General features: G+C 40.7%; 1 protein-coding gene across 2 annotated transcripts in view; it reads left to right on the forward strand.

The window, feature by feature from the left end:
* PARVB (parvin beta) overlaps window positions 1-23,357 on the forward strand; it is a 62,215-nt gene that overhangs the window by 10,493 nt on the left and 28,365 nt on the right. Inside the window, exons 1-3 of one of the 2 annotated variants that reach the window (XM_062006837.1) lie at window positions 4,196-4,305; window positions 13,118-13,207; window positions 15,905-15,975. In XM_062006837.1, the coding sequence (XP_061862821.1) occupies window position 4,305; window positions 13,118-13,207; window positions 15,905-15,975 (162 nt within the window). In that variant the 5' untranslated portion in view covers window positions 4,196-4,304. Of the gene's footprint in view, window positions 1-4,195; window positions 4,306-13,117; window positions 13,208-15,904; window positions 15,976-23,357 lie in introns of those variants that run through there. The other variant, XM_062006827.1, reaches the window with a different exon arrangement.

The following is a 23,357-nucleotide window of genomic DNA, read 5'->3' on the forward strand; positions in this document are numbered from 1 at the left end:
ATCTCTCCAGGGTGAAGTATATTCTGCTGAGGTATAGATTTCCTAATTTGTAGTCTTCTGTTGGCCAAGTAGAAAGCTACAACCTGGAATTCGTGACTTCTGTTATGTATGTCTAGTTTAGCTGGAAAAGTCTTATGGCCAACATATGTACTTTCAACGTTTTGTAATTTGAATTGGTTAAGTCTTGTTCTGAAAACCAGATGTGGAGAGAACATGCACACCTGACAGCGTGTACTGGCTGACAGCAGTGGCTCCATACTCTTTAGACTATTAAATCATCACCATCACTTCCTTGTGAAGGAACATATATCCGCAAAATGAAGCTTCTAATTAGAAATCCTGTACAGACAATTTGTTTCCACGCACCCACTGCAGACCCCTCTCCAAAGCCCTTTGGTTGAGAGAGGAGGCCATGGGATGGGATTCTAGTTTTGGCTTTGCTAGTGATGAGCAACAGGATCTTTGGGAATTCAGTTTTATCTCTCAATGATTGTTTCTCCAAGTTCAAAAAGGCTTCTCTATAATCCTTGAAACCTGTCTGGCAGTCATATGTAAGATCTTATAAAATCTCTTTTCAATGTATGCTGCATTTTAGTTATAAAATAAGCAAGCTGTTCTGGCTCCTGTATTTCCCTTTCCTTCTTTAGTACTTCTTTCATTGTCTGATTGAAACATAATGAAATCCACTGAAAAAAAAGAAATAGTGTATTTTCCATTACAGCTGCCATCTGCCTTTATCACTAATTTGTAATTAGCTGAGATGGTTGCATACAAAATTTATTTGGACTAAGGAAGGAGACTGTGAGAGCTGGATGAGGAGGAGAGCTATTCTGATGTCTGTATAGAGGCACGGTGTCTTTTTTACTATCTTTAAATAGAAAAATGTGTAGTCTTTGGAAAGTGTCTTTTCCATGAGATCTGTTTGACAGATGTGTGCATGTGTGTTATTAAACAGATGCAGACGCTTCTGTCATTTTAAAATAGAATAGTGTTGTTTGTTCTTTGTCTTGCCTAGCCCAGCAGATGGATTTAGAGGCTTTGTAAAACGGATGGGATTTTCTTCAGAAAGGCAGAGTAGGAGAATGTACCAGAGCATCCAGTCTTGCCTTTTCTGCTTGATATTCCTCCTCAGGAACATGGTTATAAAATTGTCCCTTAGGATTACTGTCTGCCTTCTCCCCCTTGTATGACTCCCAGCATTGTTACAGTGAATTGGTTCCACTGGAAAGTTAGGCAGGCTTCAGGAGTGCTAATGCCATAGATATAACTTGGTTCTGCACTGAATTTGGTCTGACAGGGACCTTGGCTCTCTAATTAGGTAATGGAGCCCTATCATTGGGAAATTGGATTTTAATTCAGTGCAGGATGTCATGCTCCAAATGGTCCTGCTGTGCCAGGAGCAAACCAGGTCTCCTGCCTGTATAGCAGACCTGATGCTGTCTGCCACACAAACTAATAGGATACTTTTTTCAATGTGGCAGAGGAGGAGCAGTTGTGACTGACTTCATATTATGTGCCAATAGTCCAGCTTCAAGATAGACCTTGGCAGGTCCTTCCAAGCAACATTCCGTGGAGCTGAATTTTTTGAGGATCCCTCATCAGGGAGTGGGACAGATGGTAATGGGAAAAGGGACTGACCTTAGTATCTGCTCTCTGCTGATCATAGAATGGTTGAAAGAGAAAGGTATATGTTTGTTTCCATGATGTGTCCCTGATACCTGAGTTCTTCTGAGTTTTTCCTCTGACTGCTGACACAGATTCAGACAGATCATTTCCCTCTTGACCACTTGTGATGTGCGTAATTAGATTGCTGTCTTGAAGGTGCCCACTTTTACTGCAGTGCTGCAACTGTAGCTGCATTAACACAGTGAGGGGCCATAGGTGAAATCGTCACTTTGGATCTGCATTAACATTTAGCTTTGTATCATATCATTAAAAAATCTAAACTGTGGTGGCTGTTGCTCTGCGACATCAGTAATAAGAGCAATAAGAAGGCTAGGGAGCTGTGCTTGACCAAGCCATGAGTCAGACATTTAAAGTGTTTGTTTTATACTATCTTTCCAACCATATATTTTTGATCCCTTAACTCCTGCCATTTATATGTTGACAGACAGATCATAGGTACCAAGACCATAGGTACAAAGATCATAGGTAACATTTGCCAAGCTAGTTCAGTACCTGGTAAAAAACCTTTCTCCATCAGCTGTTTAACCAATGAGGAACACATGCGGATTTTCTTTTCTGTCAACAAACTGTTAGATAAAAATTGATTCTTTAATTGGCTAAAAAAATGTGCTTTTGATCCAGTGGTTAGTAAGAAGTTTCTCTTAGAATGCAAACACCATTACTTTGAAGCTGTCTAAGCTGAGGAGTTCCACTTTTGTACTGAATGCACAGGAGATGGGCACTGTTGTTTTAAGGAGCCTGAGTAATCTGGTGTGTTGCAGCATAGCTGGCCAGGCGATTCTGTGGAGCCATATTGGGAGTGTGAAGGTTTTAATATCTATTACATCGGAAGAGTGAAAACAGACTAACTAATCATTCTGCAAGAAAAAAGGTGCAAAAGATCATCATGGCTGCCTATGACACTGCCCCTATGTTGTATAATCTGTTTGCCCAGTCATCTGACCTGGGCTGTGCCTTGTTTAACATCTACATCAATGACCTGGAGGAGGTGATGAAGTGCACACTTGTACAGTTTGCAGATGACACCAAACTGAGTGCCTAGCTGATACACTTGTGTGCCGGACTGCAGTTCAGGGAGACACAGATGGCCAGGAGGAGTGGACTGAGAGGAACCTTCTGAAAGCCAGCACGAACAAGTGAAAAGTCCAGCACTCTACAAAGCAGAACATCCTACAATGGTATGGGATGGAGACTGCCAGCCTTCCTGAGATCCTTTCCATTCTGACTTATCCAGTGGTCCTATGTGGCTCCCTGGCAGCTTAGACACTTCAAAGGCTGGAATAAGGACATTTCTTAAACAGCATGAAGTCTGAAATGGATTAATGATTTGTGAGCACGTGAATGCAAGGGTGTGTAGTGGAACTGTACTTCTCATCAGGGTCTTTTCACTGGTTTTGCACTGAGGTGCTAGTAAGAGTACAATTGGTTGGTTTTCTGTTGTTTTTGCCTGTCTGACCTTTCAGTGAGAAGGAAAGCATGGATTCCACTGGGCTGCTGCTCTGGCTGCTTCATTAGTGAGGGTGAGTTGAAGAGGCTGTGTAGTTAGAAAGCTGTTTTGGGACTAACCAGTAGCTAAGCTTCAAAGTCTTTCAGCTATCTAGCCCCACTGAAACACTACTTTGTCTGGGTCACAGGACCTGGTATTGACAGTGCAAAGGCCACAGAAAGCTAGAATTGCAAAATGTGTAAAACTTTGGTGTGCTGAGTAAACGTTAACAGCTGCAGGTCTTAGTCTGGATGTTGTTACATGATTGCATTTTGTTATCCCTTGGGAGACTGGACTGGAATGGCAGTCAGAGGTCTGGGCTCTGCTCTTTCTGCATGGTCTTCAGTAGCTCTATTAGGACATGGTGGTGTCTATTTTTTACTTAAACCTGACAGGGTTAAACATCTGAATTCTTTTATGGTAGGCACTATCTTCCCTGTACCTTCTCCTCTTAGACTAGCTTTTGTCTGACTGTGGGCTCTGAGTTCCAGGCTTTCTTTTAGTGTGAGGTCTGTAGTGTTTATCACCAAAGTGCTTGTCTTGGCAGGCTCCTCTGGTGCTCAAAGCAGCAACTAAAGCAATTTTCCACATACATCTTGTCTGGAAACCACTGAGAAAACTTATTTATATTTTGCACTGCTTTAATGCCCTGTATGCAGGTAGGACACAGGAAAAGTGGAGCTAGACCTGAGCAACCTCAGTGCATGGTACTCTGCAAACTATGTGATGAGTATTTAGATTAAAGCTTCCAGTCTGTAGCATTGCCTGTCCCTACTGTGCTCTGTTGAACTGAAAACTTTTGTTTACTAGAAGACCTTTGACAAATGTGTTGCAAATATAGTTACTATATATGGATGTTTTTCAGAGTTTTTCTTGTATTTCTGGGTGACATTTGGGCAACTTCAGTGTTTAGACATGTACACTTTTTGTGGTTTGCAGGATCATTTATCTCAGCTTATTCTTCCTGTAGAATCATGTTGCACAAGCAAAAAAGTTGCGTCTTCTGAGTCGCAAGTCATAGCTGTATCCTCTTTTCCACTTGCATCATTTGTTTGTTGAGCTCTATATTGTCAGCTGGAGAAGACGGTGCCTTTGTTCCTTCTTGTGCTCATCCACCATCACTATCTTCAGAAGTGAGTCTTACTCTGTATTTCTCTTGACATGTTCAGAAGAACAAGCAATGTAAAGTATTTTCATATTTGCACAGTAGGCTGCTTTTGGTAGTGGTTAATAACCTTTTCATGCTGTTGGGTAGGGGAGTGAAGGATATGAGCATAAAAAAACTGAAAACAGTAAAATGAAGCAGGTAAAACTGCTAGAGTGGTTATAACAGGATTTCATTTGGGTAAGTGCAAAGGAAGTATCAAGCCAGGGAAAGGAGCTGGAAATAAGTTAGTGGAGGGATGGAGACTAGCTCAGTTTTAAAACATGTTACCATGAGGAACAATAGTGACTTTTTTGATGTCAAGTATTTTGCTTGATAAAGTTTACGTGATTAGATTTGTATGTGGGATCACAGCTGGAGGTTGTAGGTGGGCAGTAAACTGAAGTGCTATTTTCTCACAGATTTATTCATGATGCAGAAGACCAGAACTGAATGGATGGACTAGGCCATCTAGGATGGACTCTATTCCAGAGTAATGCTATTAGCTCTGCTTCTGACACCTTGCTGTCTCTCCCTTGGTCATTTGCTTTGTCTGGACCCATCAAACATGAATACCTTAACTAGTCAGTTGATTCTGGTTTCTCAAGTTGTTTTTGGTTAACCAAGTCCTGTTGGCACTTGGCATCTTGTGGAAACGAACCTGCTTCCTTGGACATCTCAGACAGAGTTCCTTGACTGTGAATGTGCTTGTGCCCATCAGCTTTGGTTGTAGGAATACACAGAAGCCTAGGAGAGTACTAAGTACTATAAAGTAGAATACAGTATTGTGTGGTGAATTGATGGCAGTAGGTTTAAAATGCCTTGCAGGTTTTCTACTGGGAGTGGATGCAGTCCAGAAAACTCATTCAGTCCTTTCCTCTTCTTTTTATTTCCTTCTGTTCTCATCAGGCAGATTTGACTCCACATCCTTCTTTCAGATAAAAGCAGTCCTGGTGCTCATGAAGTATTCTTGGGAGAACATAATCCTCTACCATTGCTTTGTGGGAAGAAATGATGTTTTGTATGTTGTGATGGAATTAAAATTGGGAGAGGCTGAGAAAGTATGTGTGTTTTCCCCATTTTCAAGTAGAACTTGTGTGCAGAGGGAGAAGTGTAGCACTCTGCCATAATGTGACTTCTGCAATCACTGTTGCCAGCAAAAGGGAAGGAGAGAGTGGCAATTGGGAGTGGAGGCAAAGTCTGGAGTGCCACTTTACTGGCAGCATGGATGACTGCCTGATGAAGACAGCTACATAGCTGTGTATACAGTAATGGAAGAAATGAGAAACAGGGGCTTACAGCAAAATGATTAATCCCAAGTTTGACTTTTAGTTTGTTACAGAGCTCTCAGTATGCTTCTGTCAAAGTCTGATCTTGCTTTTCTGCCTTTCAGAACCTATTTTGGAGGATTTCTAGTTAAGTATTTACTAAGTCGGTGTTAGACCTGTTCAGCAAGAGACTGAAACAGCTGGGAAGCTAAATGCTGAGAAGAATTCTGGTGTGGTCTTTTGGTAACTGTGAGCCTTGAATAGGATTAGTATGACTGCTGAAAAGAAGATCTAAATGTTAAATACAATGTCTCTGTGTTGGTATGGTGGACTCATCTTGACTTTTATCACTGTTTATGTTCAGGCAGCTTCTGGTCAGCTCTGACTTTGTCAGTTGCTATCAGAGACAGATTAATACTGGAGAGGGGGGTCTGTCTGTTCAGCTATTCCAGCAGTGTAGCAGCAGGGATAGTCAGTTCTGCTTTGCTGGCTGTTGTGTTGTCTATTGCTGACAGACTAAGGTAAGACTGCCCAGCGTGGACGTGACTGGGTGAAGGCAGCAGCAGTGCTGCATTTGCAGGGCCCTACGGGGAGCTGGAGGAGAAAAATGCTCAGCACACCGCTGCTTGCTTTTTGCGGGATTCAGCTTCCTTGATGAGTTAAAGTGGGCCATGTAACTGGCTAAAGATCTCTCTGCTTAGTAATTACAGAGTCTTATTTTGTTTGATTTGATGTTTAGTTGCCAGTGCTGGTGATGTTGAAAACTGCTTGTGGCTGCTGTGGTCTGGTTAGTGCTCCCCTTTCCCAAGGAGCAGCATCTCTGCCTGTTCCTCTTCTGACTCATTGTACCTTTTTTCAGGAGGCCAGGATAATATTGTTAATATTGGGTCTCTCAACACAGGTGTCACCCACCAAAAAATGCATGTAATTTTTTTGCCAAACTCTCCCCCAAACAACTCTACACAACTAGCTCAAGTATTGAATATGTTGCTACTATGCTAGAGAGATGCTTTACCCCTGGCAAAACTAAAGTGGAGGTCTTTGTTCTGGGAGTCACAGAACAGACCACTTGTCGGTGTAAGTTTAACAAATTCACATAAGCAAGAGTGGCCTGTGGCCTGTTCTTTGCAACTAAACCAAAAGCATTATTACAGACCTTTCCTAAAAGTTGCCTTTTGCTTTGCTTTTTGCTTTATTTTTTCCTTTTTTCCATTTCTTTATGTGGCAGAGCCTGACCATTGTGAGTGCCTTGTGTGCCTACTGAGGCATATAAATAACTTCCTTTATTACCACAGTTCTACTTTGAATGCAGTCCCTTGATACAGTGCCTTTATGTGGATTAGAGCAAGTCTTTGCCTTTGATCTGCCTAGGATTATTAATTCTCTATTATAATTAATGGAGGCTTTGTCTTTATCTTGCAGTCTCTATCAAAAGATCTCAGAGCCTTTTGTAAATGTTAAGTGACTAGCAATGCAGTAGCAGACTGGTGAGTTGTGTGTGTGGTTTGTCTGTAGAAAGGAGACAAAGGGTCTCAGTGTATCAGCATGCATTATGTTGGGACCTGGTTTAAAAATCCTGATTCAGTACAACAGATTTTCTTGGAAAAAGCCAGTTTTTGTAAAACTTTTTTTTTTGAATATTTCTAGAAGGCTTACAGTTTTGAAGGTGACTTTTCATGAAAGTATTTTAGGTGTCAGATGGGAATTCTGTGAGTGCATGGTTGTGTGTGTTGGTCTGTGATAAGACAACAGAGGAGCAGGTTAAGAGATAGACACTGCAGGGTCTTTACCCACCAAGGACCTGTTATCTTCTGGTCTGACACTTCCTATGGACAGTGGGAGCTCTATCAAATATTGGATCTTTTATGCACAGGTCGTCTGCTTCATCAGGAGGATTTCTCCTGTGACCACATCTGACATGTGAGTGAATGAGGGTCATGTCAGTGGTCTGAATGGAGTAGAAATGGTCTTGAATATGGACTTTCTATTTTGCATGTGATTACCTGAACTCTGAGGATATGAGTTGCAGGCAGGTGAGTCACTGCCTGAAACAGTGCAGCTGGTCTTGGTTTTGTCTCTGGGAAGAACAAGGAAACTTGGGAAGCAGTAAGACATTGAGGGCAGGAAGAGAGCTTCCTGTGCAGTTCAAGTTACATGGTGATTCCATATTTCCCGTCTGTGTGCTGCTCCGACCAAAGAGGATGACAAAGTTACTTGAACAAGTAATCTGTAATTGAGCCAAGGGTAACAAAGCAGTCTAATAGCTTCCAGAGTTAGGATTTATTCACGAGATGAGAGTACATCACGTAAAAGTTGTGGTTAGGCAGCAATATGGAGCCAGTTCGGCACTGGTTGAATGTGAAGGAAAGCATTGAAACCCGTGATTAGCATCACAACAGCTGCTGCTTTCCACAGGGTGGGATTCAGCCTTGCAGTCAGAAATAACTAGAGCTAAAATTAAGTAGCATTTACCATCTGTTTTTCTAAGAGGCAGAGGCTTGTGGTCAATTTTTTAATAACAAGGCAGCGAATGGTAAAGACTTAGGAGGTGAACTCTGCCGTTGTTCGCATCTTTTAAAATTGCACTGAAATTTTTAAAGAGTGAAGGTAGCAAGGATCAAATTGTTGACATCAGCTTACTCTTTCTTATAAAACGGAGAAAGCAAAGACATCTCTTCTTTTTATAGTGCTCCTGCTGACTTTAAAGGCTATTTCCTTACTTGCGAGAAATCCTTGACGGCTCTGGTGGCATTTCCAACTTTCTGCAGCTAATTGCTCCTGTTCTGTGCAGTTTGCCTGTAAACCCACGCACTGAGACAGCCTGCCTGGCTTACAGATGTATTGCTGTATTGCATGTGTGTATGCGATCTGCTCATTATACTAATTTGTTTGAAAGGCCAGCACAGCTTCCACTGTAACTAAAGCACGTTGACTGCTGAAACTGCCAGGAGACTGTTAAAACATCAGAGGGTTGCCAGGAGCCCTTGCTGCTTTCCTGGGGACCAGTAGAGAAGTGACCTTTTACTTGTGAATTTAAATTTCTGGCTTAGGGAAATACTCAGGCTTTTTGCTGAATGCTTTGGCAACTTGCCTGTCCCTTGTTACATCTGTTTTTTGCTAGTGCTGGCTGATGGGGTACTAAAGTGGTTCAGAGGACTAGTGCTGCTGGTAAAATTGAGGATCTGCTCAGAGAGGAGATCTCCAGCCAGAAGAGCGGGAGACTATAGCAGACATCTGGGAGAAATCATAGCTAATTCTGCCAAATACCCTTCCAAGACATAATCTTTCTGTGCCTGTAGTCACACCTGCCTTGTCCTATGTAAGCTCACGGCTGAGTCATTTAGGCCATTGGCAAGTTTTACATTAAGGCTGTAACCTTTGTCTAGCAAAGTCTGTGTTTTGGGTCAGGAGCAAACTCTTTTCTTGAGGATAGCATACCCTGGATGCTGGGGCTTCTTATATGAGCTCTACTGGCATATCTGAGGGAGACTTCTGCCCTGGAATGGTGTGCCATGCCAGTGGGAGCAAACAAACCAGCCTGGGGCAACAGATCCAGGAATGGTTCTACTGGGGACCAACCTGGATTAAGTGATGCTACTCCAGCCTGTACTCCATTTCCTACCCTTTCTTGTCTTCCTCTATGTATGAAATGAACTGATCAGGCTTTAGAGAAAGATGTTTTACGCAGATCTCATTTAGACAGCAAAGAACAATGCCAAGACAACAGGTGAAGATGTTTTCTGTGGGGAGGGAAAGGGAAGAGAAGGGGACCTGTGAATGAGCAGGTGGAGTGCAGGCAAGGAGCAGTAATACCTCATGTGGAACCTACCACAACTGTAACCTGTTGTGCAAGCACAGGTCTGCTCTACCAGTAAAATGCTCTCCTGCATGGGTGGCTCATTTGATGTAAAGATCTGATAGAAATCCTACAGCAAAGCTACTGTTGCTGATGCAATGTCAAGGAGGTTGGCATTTGCCAATTGATGAATATCCATCTTTTGCATTACTGTTGGGCTTGTGAACATGTGAGCTGAAAGCCATTCCTTGTTATAAATTTGCATTAAAACACCTATCAGGTTCTTCTCAGAAATGTACTTGTTGCTGCATCCTGACTATTATCTTATCTGTCTCCATTCACTCGTTTGTGGGTTCTCTGTGTGTTTCCAGCATTGTGTCTCGGTTTCCTTTTCCTGCTTCTGTTTCTTTGCTCAACAGTGATAAGTGAATACTGAGGGCAGCAAAGCAAGTCCTCAGCATTTGTTCAAGTGAAGGATGAAAGGGTTCTGGAGTGCGGGAGGTTCTGGGAAAAGGTACCCTGCCCATGGCAGGAGGATTGGAACTAGATGATCTTTAAGGTCCCTTTCAACTCAGACTGTTCAATGATTCTCTGAAGTTGCTGTTCCTGAGCACAATTGCTACTCTGCTTGCTGGCTGTTGCACCGTGATCCTGTGTGTTCCTGGGGCAAGCTGTCATAGTGGGGAACCCGAGTGTGCTTTGACTAGAGGATGGAGGTGACTTTCTCAGGGAGCTCCTTGCACCATCTTTGAGGTGCCTGCTTTTAAGTGGCCAGCAGCAGGCTGAGGCAGGCAGGCACTTGCCTATCTGTGGAAGCAGCAAGGATAGGGAAGGATTCCTGGCTGGGAGTCTGTGGCTAAGTGCTGTGTGCTCCCTCCCTCCCTGCTGCCCAGGCTCCCCCCCACCAGCTAGCAGCTGGGTGGCTATCTTAGTGCCTCCTCTTGTGTCACCATGCCCGAATTAACACAGGTTTGGCAGTCCTGAGGTGCCAGCCCCTTATCCAGTTGCTGCCTCTCCTTCAGCATTCAGGCGGCCTGTGTGCTTCATCTGAGGCCTGCCTGTACTGCCGAGGCCGGGATGGCAGGGCTCCTGTGTAAGAGGCGCAAAAAAGGAGGTAGGAAATGTGTTTGTAGCAAGAATCTCTTCCTAAGCTGTCTGCCTAGGACGTGGTGTATGGGCTATCTTCAAGCAGGCCTGACCCCTGGGCAGCAGCAGGCTTTGGGAGGCTTTCTGCTGACACATAGCCATGCATTGCTGGTAGCAGCAGGAGAGGATGTTTTGGTCTTGTGGGGTCTGGCATTGGATCTAAAGGCAAGTGTAAGGTTTTAATGTGGCTCTTCATGTCATGACGGGTGGGGACTTGATACACAAATTCATATCAGTGTTTAGTAAATTTCTCAGAAACAACTTGTAGTTTTGTTTGTTTTTTTTTTTTAATAGGAAGAGCAGAGATCACTTTATATAATAAAGAGAAAAAACAATTGTATCATCTCAATTGAAATTTTGGGAGTAAAACTAGTTTACCTGCAGTTAAAAGTATTCTGTCTTGAAATGCATGCAGTGTTTTGTTCGTATTGCTCACACTAAAGACAGCACCATGTATTTGCAGCCTACAGGAACTTAGCAGCTCTCTCCTGCAGAGCATTTCAGTGATGTGCTGATTATTGAATGCTTGGCACCCCTAGAATGACAACAGTGATATATTAACAAAAAGAGAATTGCATCTAGAAACAAGGCTGGTACTTCCGAAAGGAGTGTGATATAAGTAGAATTTGGATACTTACAGTCCTAGCATGATTTTACAAATCTTGTAGTGTCCAGTTTCCACTTGATTTTTCTTGTACCTCTTGGTGGCTGTATTCCTTTTGGCATCACAATGTAGGAGCTGCTTGCCTGAGGAAGCTCTAGTTGGGTGTAATGCTAACAGGGCTGGGTAAGGCATGCTGTTAGAGCTGTTTTGATCTGTTTTAGGAGGCCCCTTAGCTCCCTGGCTTTTGGTTTGAAGAGTTTTCCAAGAAAATGAGAATGAGCACAGAAAAGGGATAAATAAGAGTTTCGTTAGTAACGGCATTTATTCAGAAGGTTAAATTTCAGCCTGCAGACAGTTATGTCCTGTTTGCATTTGAGAATGCTGTTCCCTTGTCTTTGCAGAAGGTGCACAATACAGTAACCAAGCCATGCTTACTGCAGGCAGCCTCCCTTCCCCCAGGCTTTGTGCTGTGTTAGCTCTAACCAGCTGCTTTAACATGGTTCATAAACCATAAGGTCTGAAAATACGAGACTTGTGTTTGTTGCTTGCAGAATATAAGAACAGCATTTCATAACTGAGGATTTTATTCATGCTCAATATCATGCTGTGAACCAGAATTAACTAACATCTTGAAACTGCATTTAAGAAATGTGTTAACTCGTTTTAAGCACCTGTTTCAAGTGTCTGTGGGAGAAGGAGGGGTGATTGTAGTGTATTCTTCTTCCCTGTCCACCTCTAGGGCAGTAGGATCTCTATGTTTTCCGCTTCTATCAAGCTGGAAAAAAGCAAGTACTGATGCAAGATTTTGTAACCTACATACAATAATTTGCAGACTACATGCAAATTATTAGCTTGTGGTTTGATTTTCTAGTGAGAAATGGGAATAGTGACTGTTCTTGAAGGAAATGCTTGTTTGGGATACTGTAACTATTAGTTAACTGTTCCTCCTTTTCTTTCCCTGGAAAAGTTTGCCTACCAGACCTTATATATTTGGAAGTCCTTGCTTTTCCCTGAAAAGATCATGGGACTTGAACCTCTCCCAGAGGAGACTATAATACCACAAATGCTGCCAGAAAAGGTCTTAGCCCCTGCTAACACAGACCTGTCATTGGATAATGGGGCTGTCTGTTTATCTCCTATTTAGAATGCATGTATTTCAATAGCTTGGCTTATAACAAATAATTGATCTGAGGGGTATGTGCCTTAAACAGTGTAAAAGTGTTCTTATAGTATTGCTGGTGCGTTTTTTGCCATCAGTCTCTATGAAGATACTGGAGAACTATTCAGTACTTGTCCTCAATTTCAGTTCTTTCCATGTAGCAGAATGTAGGCAAATATTTTAATATTTGTTTTATTGATGAAGGATACTCCACAGACTTTCTTAAATGAGAGCTGTAGGTTTAGGACAAGAGCTTGAAATCACAAATTCCAGCTTTGTATTCACCAGATCGTGCTACATCTATTTTTAGACAGCTGCAGGGCTAGAATTAAATACAATTTCATCTTTATTTGGTAGGTCTCCTTGGGATTCTCTGAGACATTCAACAAGGACAGTAGTAGGTTGTAGTTCTTGCTGTTCTGCAGCTGGAAAAGGTGGTGATGAGTTGTGGTCGTGCTATCAGAAAAAGAGCTCATTTTTAGAGTTTGTTGTCTGCTCTTGACTTGGACTGTCCTGCAGACAAAACTCACACCCATTGCTTGTGGAGAAACAAGCACTCTGAGGTTGCTCTTACCACAGTATTGGATTTCTTGCAAAATATTTTCAGCCAGTTGTGTGGTGGTTCAGTTTAATAAGAAGCTATAAAAGAATGTTGCTTTGATTTTATTTTCCACTACAGCTGCAGTTCTTAATTCCATAAGCTGTAGGCACATTTTGAAATGTATCTACCAGATGTTTTCTCTTATTATTGAATACTCTCCTCAACCCCTACATATCTGCAAACTTTGCATTTATTAGACTTTATTTCTGTTTTTCCCATCTTTTCAGTGAGTGACCTCCAAGAGGAAGGTAAAAATGCTATCAACGCACCAATGAACCCAAGCACTGTGGACATCCATCCAGAAGACACACTATTAGGTAAAGTATTCATGCTACAGACCTCAACTAAGTGATTATTAATGAGGGTGGCCACTGTGACTCCCGTATCCTTTGCTTTACTGTTGAATGTAAATTGCTCAATTGAAACTTAGAGAATTGAGTGTCAGAATTGAAAACTGTTGCATGTCACATGTAGGCTAGAAATTAGAAGGGTTAAAATGGAGTTTAAAGAACAGTGTTAGCTGTGCAGAGAGGCTTAAACTAGGTAGTTTATGGGGAAGTTAATCTGTTCAATGAATTAGCAAGAACTTGAGTTCTTCAGTGATCATCCTAAAAGTAGATAGAAAGCTGCAAAGAAGTAGATGGAAAATAGTGCTGAGTTTGTGTGCTTAAGGTTCACTTCAGTTCCATTAACCCATTGGCCAATGCATCTCAGACGTCATTCTTTAGTAAGGAAGTGACATTTCTCCATATATATATATATATGTATGTATATAAGGAACTGAAGTGCAAAAAGACCATCCCACAGCAAGCTTGTAGCAGAAGTGTGTGTCATGGTTCCTGTGAAACCCTTGGACTGCTTTGACTCAGTACATACTATACTGTTGTTAATTTGTAGATGCCATGTTCCTTGTTGGGTTGCTGCTTACACTTTGCAAGTGACAGTACAGCAAAGAGGGAATTGATACTGAATGAACAGATGAGCATTTAGGCTGCTGAAAACAGTGATTAAATATGATTAGAATAGAAGTATGTGAAAAAAGAAATGCTTTATAGAAAGAAGGTAAACATTTAAATTCTTCTCTCTGTTCTCCCCTTCCTCAAGTCTCTACAAGAGCAATGGCATAATTTATAGCGAAAAGTGTTTAAAACTTATTGGAATAAAACACTTTTTCCTTTCTTGGCTATACGTCTCTAAATCTATGGCTTTGGCTGAAGCAAGTTGTCATGGAGACAAATAATGAAACAAGTTAAAAACAAAAAAGTGTTAGTAATTTAGATTTTCTGATTTGAAGGGTAGTAGGAAATCCAAGTGCTGTTCTTCTGAGATGTGGGCAGAATGTTGGTTGCTCTGTGTATATGTATAGATCGGGAGTGTCTCCAATGATTTCCAGTGAAGTCATACACTGTTAAAGTTTTGTATGACTTTAGAAGATGCAGAGCTGCTCCTGAAGGTCTGCCAGGTGAAGATGTGACCCCTGTTGAACCTTAAGGAAAGTTCTGCAGTGAATTGTATACTGTTAATCATATCTAATTCAGAGCTTCATTGAGCAGTATTTTTCAGTACGTAGTGAGTGTCACCACTACGCTGCCTGACTCATCCTACGCAGTAATGAGGAAGTAAATGAACAGAGGGGGAGAAAAGCAGCAAAATAATTCATGGTGTTTTTGAATGTTTGTGGAAATTTGTCAGGTATGTTCAGATAGTAAGGTCATACTTTTAAAATTAAGGTGGGCCTGGAAAATACTGAAACTGAATGTCTGGGTGAAGTCTAAGGTAGCCAATTAGATGACAGAGTCTGTCTCATGTTCCCACTGACAGCAGTGAAGTCTAACATGGCAATAGGAAGTTTCTGTAGGTTGGTCATTGTCAGGTTTTAAAAGATCCCTCTATGCAGTGTGGCAATGGCCGGACTGATGGTCATGCGGAAACCCCTCCCTTGTCATTCTGTAAGGAATTGAGAAATCAATAGGGAAATAGGATTTCATGTGGCCTGTCTAGACTTAAGATGTGAGATCTATAAATAATTATTTCAGCTGAAGAAATGTGGATCTCCTAGCATAGCTGTAACAGTCACACATCCTTGTGTTCTTTTTGTGTAATAACAAGGGTTTGCTTTCCAGTGAAAGGAACAGATCTAGCCTAGATCACAGTTACCACTTGGCTACTAAAGTGATTAAAGTGAATGGTGCAGGGAGAAGTTTGCTACTTGAATGGAAACACCAGAATTTAAAATACAGGACTGAGCTTAAGTTGATTTTGCTACCAACATTTCTGTTGGTATTAACTTATCCCTTCTAAAAATTAATCTTTATATTCACTCTTCTTGTGGTTGTCCTGCTGACTATTGGAGAACATTTCTCACATTTCTCCATCTCCCAGCAACAGAAGAAATAGAAGATTTTACACTTAAGAAATCTATTTTGTATTCTTCCCCCATGCACAAGTACAGCTGCTATAACTTGTAATTTTCATTCTCCAGTTTAACTGGAGGTCAAGGATTTTGTGCACTCAGGGCTGCATGACCAAGTTTCAGGGAACTAGAGCGCTGACACACAGACTGTTGGCCCAAGTCTCAGCAGTTGCACAGAGTGTAGTGCCATAAGCTTCCTGGTGTGGTTTGGGAAAGGTGTTTTCAAATAGCAGTTAAATACAAATTGAGAAGCGGGAAAAAAGTAGCTGACTGCACTTTTGAGCATGTTAATATTAACGTGCCCCACAGAGTATAGAGGATGGTGATTTCCCTAAGTATTCTTTATAACCCAGAGTCATAGCTGGGTAAGGTCAGTGGAAACAATCTTATTTTGGGGAAGTTAGGAGTGTGTTATCTTCTTTTGTGTCTCTAAAAATCCCTGACATTTTGGTCATCGGATATTCCCTTGCTAAGATGATGACTAGGCACTGTCGTTTCTTGATCAGCTGACAGGCCACTTCATGATTAGGGATTGTTGCAGTATTTCGGTGGTGTACATTTGAAGTGGATCTCACTAAATTTTCTCATTTTACTCGGACAGAGGAGAATGAGGAACGCACTATGATTGATCCTAACTCAAAAGAAGACCCCAAGTTCAAGGAACTGATCAAGGTAGGAGATCACTATTTTGTCCTTCTTCAAATCTTTAACTTGTAAGATGGAGTCATTTGCAAGCTGGTTACCAAGATCACAGTTCAGGAATAACAACTTGTTACTGAAGTATGTCTGTGAAAACTGAGGCCATCAACAAGGTAAGGCTAAAAGCAACGATGAGAAAAATAAGAAAAGGCTGAATGTCAGAGTGCTTGTGGTAGTCATGGTGTAAAGCTCCATTGTCCATTTATATCCTTGTAATTGTCACAGCAAGGATCAGTGCTTAGCTTGAATCTGCCTGCAGTTACTACACGTAAACCTAAGCTCCTTCTCATTATGACAATAGGGAAGGAGCTTTGGAAATCATTAGTAAGATTTCTGGAGAAGAAAGAGTAGGACTGAAATAAGCAAGGGCATGGTAGGGGACAACGATGAGAACTCTGGTGTTACAGGAAAGTTGGAACTGAGATTCTTCTTTCCTGACATTGTGTTGTTTTTTATAAAAACAAAACTCCTCAGTTTACTATTGTGCTGGGGCAGGGACCAGGCTGTCCTGAATCTGTATTGTTGCTGGAGATATCTGCCCAAGGTATTGATAATGGTGTTCCCAGCTGCTGTTAAGTGTGGCTTCCTGCCTCAGCAGTGGGTGTAGTTTCTGCCAGATGTGGTGGAGGATTTGATGTTGAGGGACTAGTGTCTAGGAGAACCTTTCTGAATCAGTAAGTTGTTGAGGTTAATGTAGTGGAAGCTTGACCAGGAAAATAAAAAATGGCAATTCTGAGCAAATATGCTCTCTTTCCAAAAAGTATTTGTGCTTCTGTTATACTTCCCACTTACACTTAATCTTCACTTAAAACCAACAAGGCAGCTGTAGCAGGGTGGGTCTGAAAATTTTCAATAGTGTGTACTGTCTGCAGATAGGGGGTTGAGCTGTGTCACGTTTCTTTCAGGAAACCTTGTGCACCCTGCCTCCACACATATGCTTCACAGCATGCCTCAGCAAACTGCACACCTGGTACATCTTTTAAAACACGTTTATTAACACTGCAGTAACACATTTAAGATTACAAAACCACATCAAACCAAGTTTAGCAAGGAGCTGTGCTCAAATGTCTGTGTTATTCTAATTCACCTGGAATACATTGTGGGTTTAAATTAAGTGAATTTGCACATTCTTTCTTTGTTAGTACCTAAATCCATTAAGGTACAGTGGTCTTGCAACACTCATACTATGGTTTCTTTGCTAGTAGAGCCGTGATGTTATACTGAATAATTAATCAGAACCAGAGTCATTGCAGTGAAGGAACCAGATGCACTCTGTGTTGCAGGAGACTTGATACTGAGGTTGGAATCGCTTTTAAATTGGGAATTTTGCTGATGAATTTAATATGAACTGGGGAGTCCTCCCTGTATGTCGTAGTTTAGCAAAGTTACATTTCCCAGTTAAAAAAACCTAAAAACCTTCAGGAAAAATGAAAATCAAGGCTCAAGCAGCACCCAGGAATGTTTCTGAGTGCTTACGGTGCATTGTAGAAGCAGGCTCTGGTTCCCCTTACCAGTTTACACTTGCATGATGAGAGTAACATATCACCAATTGAACTGGAACAGCTGGTGCAGGGAACAGCGTGTAACCGCAGATTATTTCCTTGGGATCATCCTTAAAGAAGAGATGTGTCCTGCAGAGTCCCTACTTGAAAATTATGTAATTTAGGTAATTGCTCATCATTTGCATACCTCTCAGCAGTCTAGGGTTTTTACAGAGATTCAACTAGAGAAATATTTAACACTATGTTGGTGTGAATCTGTAAGGCAGAGAGAGGTTTAAATTATGTTGGCAAAACCTATTTTATGCCATCGAGTTTGGATAATGCAAAACCAAACCAAACAAAAAAAATCCCCCAAATTTATTTCTTGTTTTCTGTTCTTCAGTTAATGGTTAATGACATTTTCCAAGAGCCTCAGTGCTGGATGAGAATTAGCCATGCTAAGTGCTAAACAGCAGCAGCCAGCAGAAAAGACTGTCTTCCCCCACAGAGCTTGAAATGAGAGATCTCCATGGACTAGCAAGAAGTGAAGAGTTGAATAGATGGAGGTTTTTACAGTTCAAAGTCATTCTTTTCCCTTCAGAGAGGAATGTGTCAATAGCAGCAATAGAGCCTTGTGCCTTTTGAAATTTGGCAGTAGGACTTAGTCTCACTGGTGCCAGCCCAAATCTCTTTCAACACCAGAGTTAGACTTGCCAATGATTTGCCATCATTGATTTTGAGTATTTCTGTTCTATCAGTCTCATGTAGTTGAGTAAATTGATCTCAGTGCAAAAAAGCAACAGACTCATCTTTTTCTGACATGGCTTTAATATTTCTTTATCTCCATGAAGTGTTGTTTTCATTTCTGCTAGCCTCATGCCATAGGAATTATGTGCATGGTGGATTGATCAGTGCAAGCTTTTGTGAGTGTTTGGAAGTGATTTTGGCAGAGCTGTTGTAACTCTTGAGAGACAGATTGTAAAATATTGTGGTAACATGAAGAGACCAACAGGAAAAAAACAACACAACAAAAAGCCTCATTCCTCGCTATTATTAAAGCAAATATACAGTGAATCCACTTGTTGAAGGCTGCTTAGTTGGAGGTGATAAAATACCTGCTTTAACTCATTTTGCAAGCATAAAAATCATTGGGAACTAGAATTATGCCTCAAAGTATTGTTTATCCTCATCATCGATGGTATTCTAGAAACAGCTGCCAACAATTTGTCAGTATGAAGTGTTCAACTAAGTTCTCTCTGTGGCCAGCAGCCTTTTTTTCCTCACTTTTTTCTGTGTGCAGTCAAACATGGTTGCGTAAATGACTGAACAGATGTAGCACTGAACTTTCAGGTCAAGAAAAGAGACATGAGTTATTGTTTTATTTATATATATATATACGTATAAATAATTTATTCACAAAATATTCTATTTCTGGTGTCTGAAATGTGAGCTTTTTTACTTTTTGCTCAATATATGCCAAGTGGCAAATGTACAACTAACTTAAAGTAAATGTTTGAATTATAAGTTCAGGCTGTTTTATGATCAGATCTTGTATAGTTTAGAGTCAGGTTTCTAGCCTATATGTTATTGTGAATCTGTTTAAAACTTAATTTCCATTAACATATAAATTTCCCTTAGTTGGTCCATGTCACTAATTGAGAAGAGTGATGGGAGGGTTCTTCTAGCTCTCATTTGAATACTTAAAAAAAAAAAAAGTTGATCTGTATGTACTTCCCTTGTTCATGTGTTTGTGTATTGGGTATAAAGGTGAAAGGAATCTTCTTCCTCTTCTGGTTCAGATATGGATGAAGGGTAAAAGTTTCAAAAGCTTTCAGTGCTGGTTGTCATCCTAAACATAATTCAAGTTAGTAGCTGTAGAAATTGAGTCAGAGACTTTGAAAAGCCATTTTAACATTTCATATAAGTGGCAGATTTCCTAGGGTTTTCTCATGTTTTTCAGTAGGAAAAGTATGAAGAAGAGTTTCTACGAATTGAATCCAAAATTTTACAGCAGCCACTTGCAAGAATTGTGTCCTCTCTGAATGTGCCTTGACTCGACAAAAGACAGCATCAGAGCTGCAAGATGATTTCCCTCCCTGCAAAGACTTCTGTAAGATCAGCTGATATACTGCAGCAACTTGTGACCTCTAAGGCCTCATCCAAACTTAATATAGATACAAACACTGCTGCTATAGATACTATCTGAAATAAGTAAACATTCTCATTTGTAGTAGATCATTCACTGTCCTAGAAATTATCACCTTTTTCCATGCCTAATTTTATGGCTTTTCAAAATTGACTGTGGTGAAGAGAAAACCAAAAGGAAGCCACTTCCTTTTGGTAAGGTTTCATACGTTGCCAGATGAAGCCACACTTCCTAAATGCTCCATGATCTGCTTTTGAAAACAAGAAGCCTTCCCTTTTTTTACAGGCTGCCAGTGATTTGTTGCTTAGCCAGTAGATTTTCAGCCTGAATATGAATTCTTAATATTAATTTCCTTGCTGAACCCTGAAGCCAGTTAAGCTTTAATACCTTTGATCTCTGCTTCCTAATTCTCCCAGAAGTCAGGGGGAAAAGGGTCATTGAAATGAGGCTTTTCTTTCTTTGTGTTTTTGGTGACTAGGCTTCCTGTTTTCCCAATGTGACAGATTAGTTAATGTATTTTTTAATTGCTTTCATTTTGTTCATTATAGCAGTGACTGTAGGGTCCTTATGCGCTTGACTTCTGCAGATTAGCTCTATGCCTAACTGCCATGGGAGCAGCCAGCCTGTAAAACGAAAAAACAAGACAGCTAACCAGAGTCATGTTTCCTTCTAGATTTCCAACACTCTTTTGTTTCAGTTGTCTGCCTTGTGGTGAATTTCAGTTTTCAGCCCAGTATTTAGTAACGAAGCATGGCTCATTTAACCAGGTGTATGCATTTGCCCTAAAAATGATACAATAAATGAATCTGTCACAATTTAAAGCACTGCTGGGAATTTTAAACCTACAGACACATGTGTCTGAGCATTTGGTGCATTCAGAGCTGTTTTACGTGAGTATAGATATGCATGAAAGGTAGGCATGGTTTTGAGGACTTGGTGATGTTGTATTAACGTTTTAAAATCATGCTGCTAATCTAAAATACTGTAGAATATTATGGAAATGCAGCTTTTTATGAAGGTATGGCAAGTTGAGTGGCCTAACAAACATTTCCATGTACCTGGTTGCTGTTTTGTGAGTCTGTAAGAACTGAACAAGAAGATGATCTCAGGTGCATTGAGGATTGTTACATCCACACTACATGTGGGATCTTGTGGTGGCTTCACGAGTAAGAGTGATGTTTAAGGCTGACACTGGGAGAACAGACTTTCTCATAAAGCACATTCTTAGTCCTGCAGTGTTTCTCTTATGCCTGTTACTTAGCGCAGCAAATGTGGCCCGAGCTTAAACTGCAACATTGAACTGGAGATGTATGGAGACACAGAAATGAAGGAATGGGTGTGAGACCAGACAGATTGAAGTTAAGCATATTTTCATGCACAGGAAAAGTGCTCTTTCTGTACCTTCTGTCCACTTCCCATCAAGTACTATCTGCCTGTATCAAGCTGTTTAAGTTTTTAGACATTCAAGTTACTGAATATTTGCTACTTCTATCTTTACATGAAGGAACATCTAAAAAGAACCGAAGAGTTGACTTTCTATGAGCAGAGAGTCAGAAAGGATTTCTGCATGTGCATCATTTCAAAAAGCAATTTCTTGGGTTTGCTTATTTGTTTTTTAATTACCACACTTGCCAGGCTTCAAGTGCTGTTAAAAAAAAAAACAAAACACTTGAGTGTGGGGTTTTTTTAAATACAAAACTGAAAATTAATCTTTTTTAGCAGATGAAGTTGGAGTTTGAATACTAAAGAAGTTAGAATGTTCTTTCAGATGTTTTTTCTTTCCTACACTACTAAAATAATAAAACAACTATATCTAGACCTTGTTTAATTTATCTCTCTTTTATGTACTTTGCTGAAAGTTCTTTAGTGCTAAATTTCTCTGAAACGTTTTAAATAACACCTAGTGTAAGTATTTTCTTTTTTTACCACTCTGTACCCAAAGCCTCTTTGTGATTCCTGGAAACAAGATGTTGGCTCCTATGTTTGAGGATGCTTCCAGACTTTTGGTTTTAATTTCTTGGGATTTTCTAGGTTCTGACTTTATTACAGTTCATCACAGGACAGGCAAAATGAAATGTTTATTAATGGTTTAAAATAGTTTAGCACTCTGACTCTTCCTTTAACAAAGCTTCTGAGGACTTTTGGAAATCTAGCCTCTTCCCATAGGGACTGTAATGGGATCTGATTATGAAATGTTAATTTCAACTGAACAACAGATTATTTTTGAAAGTCTGCTCTGTGAATCTCACAAAGGACCTAAATCTTCTATGATTTAGATTTCTTCAGTTGTTTTTCTATTGATGTCTATGTGTGTCAAACTTGTGTCATTTTAGAGTTGAGCAGTCGCTTTGTTGACAGGCTTCAAAAATGTTTCTCAAGATGATCTGGGACAAGAAAGTATCCTGTTATTTAGGACTCACTTTCCTGTATCACTGGGGAACAATTCCCTCTTGTCACTGTCTTCCAGCTCTGGTAATCCTTTACTATCTTGCCTAATGTCTCTCCAGTCGTTTACCATGTATCTGTCTATCACCTGAAAAAGATTGAAAGAGACAAGAATAGCTGATTGGAGTTTTCTCTCCAAATGCAGTCAAGATTCCCCATCTGTGGAGCAGAGCTCTGCTAATTGATTTATTTAAGTTGTGCCTTCTTGCACTTCACTTTTGCTGGCTATAATCTCTGATGACCTAATATTGGTTGGGGTTTTCAAAGGAAATCCAAAGGTCTAATGCCCTCTGCCAGATAATAGCTAACATGTCACCTTTTTTTTGAAACTGTCTTTAAATCTAGAGGAAAAGGACTGGACATAGAGAATTTACCTGATCAGGAAGTTGCTGAAGAGGCATCCTGAGAACTGCTAGAGGGAAAATTTAGGAAGAGCACTTGTCTTGACATTTTTCTCTGGCCACATGTTGATATATCTATCAGGCTGTGTGATACAGTAGCAAGATGGTTTCCAGGACATGTGGGGCAATTCATTGTCATCTCAAACCATGAAGGGGTTGCAGGAGGGGAGCATGGGGCAGGGGAAGGAGAGGGAGAAACTATATGATCCTGCAGCTCAACAAATGACATTGGGTGAATGCCATTCACCTAAGGAGTATGGTGGTGTGTGTTGGAGCAGTGATGGGAGATGTAACTGCACAGCAGAGGCCATCTGACAGAAGGAATGGCCCAAAGGATAGATAAGATTCCTGCAAAGTTCACAGGGGAGCACTGGGGCAATAATACTGGTGCATAGCACATTCTTGTACATCCACATTTGTCTTCAAACCACATCTCCACTTTAGAGAAGGTAAAGAGCTGTAGAGAAGACCACTTTCAATACAATTGAAATCCATCTGGTCAGCTTAGAGGACAAAGATGAATGACATACATGAGCACTGATGCTGATCCTTGCTTTTCGTGATTTGACTGGTTGCCATATCACCCAGCTAAAATTTGCCACTTAACACTATTTTTAGAGCTGAATTTCAGCCCTGAGCATTCTCAGCATGCTTTGGAAGTACTAAAGATATATATTAGAGGTGTATTGAGCATTATATGTTTGGATTGTAAGCTTCTTTGTGGACACTAAGCCTAGCAAAACTTACTTGAGTTTGGTAGATTCAATGAACCTCAGTAGCCAGGCTGAATTACTAAAATGTCCTTATGACCAACATATTGATATGCTTGTGTTTTCTAGGATTCCCAAAGGGAGTGTTTTCAAGTGCAAGCCTGTCTAGATT

This window comes from Colius striatus, chromosome 1 (genome assembly GCF_028858725.1).
Source record: "Colius striatus isolate bColStr4 chromosome 1, bColStr4.1.hap1, whole genome shotgun sequence".
Lineage (NCBI taxonomy): Eukaryota > Metazoa > Chordata > Aves > Coliiformes > Coliidae > Colius > Colius striatus.